At 43.1% G+C, this 7,929-nt stretch overlaps 1 protein-coding gene across 8 annotated transcripts in view; it reads left to right on the top strand.

The window, feature by feature from the left end:
• Window positions 1–1,829: 1,829 nt before the first annotated feature.
• The window catches only part of celf4 (CUGBP, Elav-like family member 4), a 53,902-nt gene continuing 47,802 nt past the window's right edge, over window positions 1,830–7,929 (top strand). For 4 of the 8 annotated variants that reach the window (XM_030769833.1, XM_030769835.1, XM_030769834.1 and 1 more), the window contains exon 1: window positions 1,950–2,094. In XM_030769833.1, coding sequence (XP_030625693.1) covers window positions 1,950–2,094 — 145 coding nt within the window. Of the gene's footprint in view, window positions 2,095–7,929 lie in introns of all 8 variants that reach the window. The other 4 variants (XM_030769838.1, XM_030769839.1, XM_030769837.1 and 1 more) reach the window with 2 other exon arrangements.

Below are 7,929 nucleotides of genomic sequence, written 5' to 3'. Positions count from 1 at the left end.
GTGTCTTTATGTGCTTTGGCTATTCACTATTTACACAGCTGATGAGTGTGAAATTTTGGGCAGAATGGAGTGAGATGAGTCGGAAGAATGTTCCAGTAAACTATCCTATTCACCAAGTCCATCAGTTTTTTGGGGTTTTTTTTTTTTTCAAATTGACCATCCTCGTAATTGTGAGCGATATTTCTCCGAAGAACAAAGAATAGGCGGATGTTGACAATGAATTCCAAGTCAGACAGAATACATCAGAGGTTGACGAGAAATGTGATGATGTTGCAAAAATAATATGAATGAAAGAGCATGGAAACCAGCATTTATACAGACTCTTATCAGGTGGGTTAATGTGTTGAGAATAAAAACATATTTAGAATTAAACATTAAGAATTACATATTTTCTAGTGAGTGATTCAAAAGATTGCATCGAGTTGCTTTTAAAAGTAAACGATTCTGTTCACAATATGACAGGAGACTCTAAAACACAAAACACATTTTTCAAGAATTTATGTTTACATGTGTAGATACAAACAGTTTTCGCAGCCAGTTACGATTGCCCCATAGTCCCTCTTGCTTTTGCCTGGTGCCTTTCATTCACAAGACACACACACACACACACATGCACACACACACATGCACACACACACACACATGCACACACACACACACAAATCTCACAAACGTGTTCCTAAAAGCTATGTCATTTCAGTTGTCTTTCAAGAACCAAAGAGCGACTCGGCAGTGTTTTTCTTTCCTCTGCCCGTGCGCACCGCGCGGAGGAGCTCACAGTCTTCTTTCTCTGAAAATGACTGAATGACTTGTACATCAGATCTGCAACTGGAAAGCCCTCTCCGCAGTCCCTAAATCTGATTCAGCACTGCTTGAAATGTACTATGATTACGTGATCACAAAAGAATATAAGTCTCCCTCTCATCTTAACATGCTGCTTTTTCAACATTTCAGCACTGGCGCTGTCCATGCTAAGAATCGCAATAGTTCCGACTTCATGTATTGCTAAAGCGCTCCTATTTCAGTCAATGTTTTCCCTGGCTCAGAAACATGATCAGATATAAATTGGAACAAAAGTGGGGTTATAAAAAGATATCTTGAAAATAGTACCGATGTTGGGACATCTGAAACTGACTGACGGGATATAGTGTGTAGTGAAATCATTTGTCTTGAAAAGAAATAACGATGGTGATTATGAATGAAAATTATAACTTATTCAGGTGAATGTGTCCAGAGAACCTTCCACGAAACAACGTACAAAGAACTATAAAAAAATTGAATTTTTTTTATTTATAGTTCTTCTCCCCTGGTGGAACATACCATGTTAGTGTATGATGGAGAGAGGGGGAGTGAAAGCGCCGAGTGACACAAATTGCGAGTTTCTAGCAGCTCTTCTCTTTCCCTGCCTCCCCACAGCTCACACAGCGTTTGAGCCAGCCCTGTCTGTTTAAACCGAGAGGACAACCATTCCGACTTCTCAATGCAAAAAATAAAAGGGTAGCCAGAAGCAGGGGCGAGGGGAACGGAGGTGTAAATAGGAACGAAAGCTCGCGGTCTCTCTCCCTTTTATTAAATGAATGAATGAATTATTGAGTAGGGCACACATACAGGGAAACACGCCTCCGCCCGGACAAGCAAGCGCTCACGCCTTTCGTATTTGACATCTATTCAATGGTATGTGTTTATATATGTAAATATTTCCTTTGTTTAAAAAAATAGTAGGATTTGCACGTCTTATCACATTTTTGATTTCAAATATTTCTGAAGATTCTTCAAACGATTTATTGTACTTGCTGTCGCTGCAACTGAAACTCCTCTGCTATAAGAAGATGGCAACTTTAACGAACGGACAGGTGGACGGCACGGTGCACGGAGGAGCAGCCAGTACGAACGGGCTCGTGAACGGAATAAGCCACAGCCACAGTCCTGCGAGCTGCGCCACCATTCCCATGAAAGACCACGATGCCATCAAACTATTCATCGGACAGATACCTCGCAATCTGGACGAGAAGGATCTCCGACCGCTCTTCGAGGAATTCGGCAAAATCTACGAGCTCACCGTGCTCAAAGACCGCTTCACAGGCATGCACAAAGGTAGGTTTCGCCCAAAAGAGAGAGAGAGAGCCCCCCCCCCCTCCTCTCCCCCTCTGCTCCTGTTACGCTGTTGATAATGTTTCTGTGCATGGTGCTCTCCTCTACTTCCATAGCCGAATCTTGGGGAATGGACTATAAGCCTGTGACCGATTTGTTGAGTGACAATTTGGTGAACATTTTCCTATCCGTTTTTACGCGTTTGCTCCATAAAATATATGGCATTATGAAATGATAGTGGTAGTTAAGTTTCAATTTTGTGGCTTGTCACCTGTGGACTTGCGTAAAGATAATGCCTGTACGATGTTCACTTTATGAATCTTAACTATGCTTGGGAGAATCCTAACACTGCTGTTTTAAACGAATGCTCGCGTGTACCTGTCGTGTCACAATGGGAAATGCCATGTAGCATAGGCTAGGTAGTGTTGTCTTTAGCGACGGATATTGAATTCCTGCACCACCAAGTTCTCCAAGACGTGTTTGTACTCCTAGCCCATAGCTCCTCCTGCGCTCTGTTGCTCACGATGACTAAAATTTTCCATGAAGGCTACTTCTAGGGAGGGTAGCACTCTGTGTGTGTGTGTGTGTGTGTGTGTGTGTGTGTGTGTGTGTGTGTGCGTGTGTGTGTGTGTGTGTGTGCGTGCGTGCGTGCGTGTGTGTGTGTTTTATACGGGAACTCTCCAATAGTTTTACTTCTTATATTTTTAACTTAGTCCGTAGTCATGTTTACATACTCTATAAGATATAACCCACAACCTTTGTCTTGAATGATTATAGATGATTTTTGTAAGTTTAATGTGCGAAAGGCAGTTGAGGAAAAAGTAGTTTATGAGTATGAGTGGATTATAGCCACTGCTCCTGAAGGCTTGTACAATCTGTTCATTGACCTTTTAATTGGGGTTGCCTTTTAAACAACTCCTCACCGCTCCATACACTGCATTTGTTTTCTTATAAAATATTCATGCAGGACCGGCAAGAGTTACAATATCGGGAGTTGCAGAGAATAGACTGTAATTACTGCCTATATGTAGTGGTCCAATCAACATCGTACTGTATGGATAGTATTACCCCATCCATCTTTGCCTTAATAATATCTTATCCATGACTTTACTCCCTTTTTCTGCGCAACAGTGTTGTAATTATAGTCAGTGCTGTATACCTGTGGTGTAATCAGGGAGATCAATTCAAGAGACCAATGGACTCGGAGTCCACAGGGGTCTTTCTGGTACATCATCCCCAGGGAAACATTATTTCATAGAGTTACCTAATTTATCTGCTTTACTCTAAAGGACGTTGTTTGACTGGAGGGTCAAACCAACTGCTAATTTACCCATCTATCAACAAGGTCCCTGCTCTGTACACTGGGCCAAGGAAAGTGGGAGACCCCCACACCCCCCACCCCCACCCACCCCTGATGTAAACAATGTGACATTACACATGTGTTGGGTCAATGTTGTTAATAAACAAATGAATAGATAACAGAGGGGGAACGCACGGCTGAGAGAAGGGAGGGGTAAAGAAAGAGGGAAGTGGTAGTGTGTGTGTGTGTGAGTGGGGGGGGGGGTTATCTTTTATTAATAGCACAGCTGTAGAAGCGACTCTCTGTCCGGCGGTTAATCATGTTGCCCGTGAACTATGGGCAGGCCACGCAGGCTGATTCTAGGAACTGTCTCCTTGCTGGGATATATGGCTTTTCCCCCCTGGCAAGGCCTGCTTTCATTAGTGTGGGCCTTCCAACCCCCCACCACTCCCATATTTTAACACATTTCTGCTACTGTCTCAGTACCACTCCCCTGTTCCCGTAAACGTCGCCACGGTGTCCCAGTACCATCAGCTCCCGCCCCCTGGCTTTAGCTATGGGAATCTGGGATTCTTTCACCCAAGAACACAGTTTGGATTCTTACACACACACCCCCCCCCACCCCCCCACTGCTGTGGCGTTCAAAATTATCTGCTTATTATCTCTATTCATTGCTCTGGGTCTCAAACTCCCCTACACCTAATCGTCTTTCTTTTTCTCCTTAACATTTTCCCTTTTCTTTTGTTTTCTGCTTTCACACCTATACACTCCTTTATTTTCTTTGAACCTTATCACCTCCTCCAGGCTCTCTCATTCTCTCTCTTCAGGTCTCTCTCTCTCTCTCTCTCTCTCTCTCTCGCGCTCTCTCTTTGTCACTCTCCTCCTCCTCCTCCTCCTCCTCCTCCACGCATTCAGATGCTGTGAGGGGCTCCATCATGCATTTACTCACTCACTCACTCACCCACACACGCACACACACACACACACTCACACACACACACACACAGGCACATCTCTGTAGATTCACTGTCACGTTCTGTACTGAGAAACTGAGAGCAGAGCTCTGGCACGCTGCATCCACCTCTAAATAGCACAAGCATAATGGAAATGGCAAAACCTCAAAACAAACACCAGGTTTTTCAGTTTAAACGACAAATATTAGTAGAGGAGTAATGCCTAGTCCTTGCAAAAAGATGACTGTTTGGATTTCAATATTGACTCGACAAACTAAAACAGCATTTTGGCAAGCAGTTTTTGATTAGACAGATCTGAAGGTACCAAAGAAGGATATTAATGAGCTAAGGCAAAAATTCTAGGTTTTATTATTTGCCTAAGTCCATAAGAGTAAAGCTAATTGTGTTACAGAGTGCAAATACACATATAGCTTTATGCCATCAATGGAAAGAAGTATTTGGGGCCGCAGTGAAAGGTGTGGGAGGAGAGGAACTGCGTGTTTGATGCTATAACGTTCTGTGTGGGAGGGGAGATTCTGCATCTCATAGTACCCAACTGAATACAGATTTCATAGTTATGTGTCGTGGCAGGTCCATGCTTTATCTGCTTCTGGTGAATGTAGGCTGGGAGTCCATGTGCATGTATGCATATGCTTCTATATGTGCATTTGCATTTGCGTGCGTGTGTGCATGTGTGTGTGTGTGTGCGCATGCGTAGGCCTATGTCCATGTGTATGTGCGTCCGGGGTGCGTGCATGCGGATGTCAGAGCCTACGTCCATGTGCGTACGCACTCGGGAATGCTGGAGATGGACCGAGTAAAGATTTCATTATGTAATGATGATTGCTTGTTGGAGAGTGTCCATTATCCATTCCCAGCAGTCTGGCGTTCCAAAAAACAGAATAATGGGACAGTGCATCAGGTAGCTAGTCTTTAGGCACCTGTCCCAAGAGAAAACAGACAGAAAGAGAGAGAGAGAGAAAGAAAGAAAGAAAGAAAATGAAAGAGAGAGGGAGAAAGAGAGAGAAAGGCTAGGTGCCAGGACAGGCCTAGGTAAGGGGTGATGCTTGCCCTCTCCAGTGATTTCATTTTCCTTCTCTCCGTGACTCAGCAGTGCTAATAGAAGCCATTTGTACTGGTCACCAGCTGCTGCAGGGAACATGCTGAGGAGGACTACAGCATAATCCTTTTGCCCGTCTGCATTTTGCATGCAGAGATTTCTCTGATTGCACCCAGAGATGGAAAGAGAGCACAAAGCGTCGGGGTTCATAGCTTTCTTCTCTTTTTGTTGCATTGTTCATTATGTCACCGGTTAGCTCATCCGCTGGAGGAAAGTTGAAGGATCTCTGTCCACATAGAGCGACCGCGCATAGTTCATGGTTTCAATGTGCGTTCTCTGTTTCATGAAAATACATGGATATGAAAGTTGTTTTTTGGTTTTGGTTTTTTTAAATGTGCTACTGAAAATGGTAGCAGAGGGAGCTAACTGGTTTTGAGGTCACATGAGAGTAGGAAGATCTTTCAACAGACGTATATCTGTCGGGCAAACTCGAGGTTTTTTTTTTTTTTTTTGGTTACGTGGAAGTTTTTCAGGGCATGGTTTTTGTTGAGACCGTCGTCCTTGTTAGAGGAAAAAGGCAGAGAGGATCTTGCGTACTTTTTTTTTTTTTTTGGTGCGGGTCGGTGTTAATTCAGCTCGCGTTCTGGCCACCTGATTTCACTGCTGTTGCATCATCTCAGCGCAGTGCTCCTCTTTTTTTTTTCTTTTTTTTTTTTACCGCATCGTTCGAATCCGTGGATGCTTCAATCCCTTTCCCTGTCGGCCCAACCCAAATATTCTCCACCCAGCACCATTTAGGAAGCTCTTTAAGCCTTTCCAATCGAACGCAATTTCTACGACAATGCGACAAGATCAATGCCCAGGGTTTGCTTACGAGGGAGGCAACACGTGTCGGCAAGGAGGTCGAGCCTTTGCCAGAGTCCTTCCCTGTGTCTTGATATGTAGCAGGATGGGACAGGAAAACAGATAGGTTGGACTACACTAACATGCATGTAAATATGCAGGCAGGGACTGCATCTCATTTTTCAAGGGGACAGTTTGGAAGGTGGCGCCTCAGCTATTGTCCATTATTATTGGAGGGGACTGCCACAGGGGTCGGCCATCAAGCAGAGAGATAGTTACTCATGGTGAGCAATGACTAAGCTACAGAGATGGAGAGTGGGGAGTGTGGGTTGGGGGAGGGCCCGGACCCATTTGCAGCCTGTCCGCAGGTGCGGATTCATGTGAGTTGTCATTGAAGAGGGGCTGTCTAACTTCTATGACATACCCATGGTCCTTATCAATTATAGTGTGTGAATGTATGGTTTGAAGATAAAAGCATCTCCTCTTTGCATAAGGCTTTGACCTGAAAGTGTTAGAAAAGTGATTTTCCACTTTTATGGCTTAGATTCATAAGTGTTGATGTGTAACAGTTAATTCAACACCTCCAGTTACTGAATAAAGCTGGTTTTTTTTTATTCAGGAAACTTCAAAAACTCTCCTTTATTCAGTAAGAAAGTTAAATGAGGTCATGTGAACCATTTGCCTGGAGGGGAAACAGAAAAAAATACTTAATATATATTTTGATAATAATTTTGTTTAGGTAAATCTCTGTGGATGACTTACATGAGTTTATTTTGTCTGCTCTGATTTGAATTACTTTCATGTTAATATAAATCAAAGCAGGCATAAATGTTTGAGTGTACAAAAATGCAAGCAATTCATGCAATTTTGGGATTTCTTAAAAATTCTTAAAATGTTTTTTTTTTTCTTAAAAGATTTATGCTTCATTTTTCACCCATGTCACATTTTTATATATTTAAAATATGTAGAGAGCCAAACCAGGATAAACCAGGTTCAGCCTTAAAAGATTTATCAGCCTTGGCTTTTGTTTGACATAAAATTCCAAAAGGCTGAGGTCCGACCCTTCACACAACGTCAGACCTCTTTTATCCCAACCATGTAGTTGCTAGAGGACCATTCTGGCTTAAGTGCCTAAAAGGCCATTTAAGTTGTGACAAGGGCTCTTTAGAGAAATAAATAGTTTCTGTTTTCAGACAAGTTGCATCATCTAAGTGTTGTTGTGGCGTGAGTTAAATATTTAAGTAGTTGATGCTTGGAGGGGGCGGGGGGGTTGGAGGGGTGGGAGGTTCAACTATATGTAAGAGGAGTAAGGAAAAGTGTCGGCGTGCATTTTACAAGGGGTTGCCTGCCAATCATCCAAAGGACCTCAGGTCACTACGTTTCGTTTGCTCACTGCAGAGTGCGTCGTTTTAAATGCAACAAGATCAGTATTTCCCTGATGTTCGGTGAGTCAGGGCAGAAATTGAAACAGTCGTGATCATTTTGTGCTCCGACTCTCTTGCCTGAGAACGAACCACCTGCCCTTCCTTAGCCAAACTAGCTTAAAGAACAAACTATTGTCATGCTGTCGAATCTGCTCTGATTACAACACAAATCGGTTAGTTCAAGTGAAAGTCAATGAAAATTCAGAGAATTTCGCAGGTGCATTGAGTTAGTGTATTAGAATGAAGACTTTGGGTGTT

Source organism: Chanos chanos, chromosome 3 (assembly GCF_902362185.1).
Source record: "Chanos chanos chromosome 3, fChaCha1.1, whole genome shotgun sequence".
Taxonomy (NCBI): Eukaryota; Metazoa; Chordata; class Actinopteri; order Gonorynchiformes; family Chanidae; genus Chanos; species Chanos chanos.
Note: the sequence above shows the minus strand (reverse complement) of the source record. Positions and strands in the feature narration are given on the sequence as shown.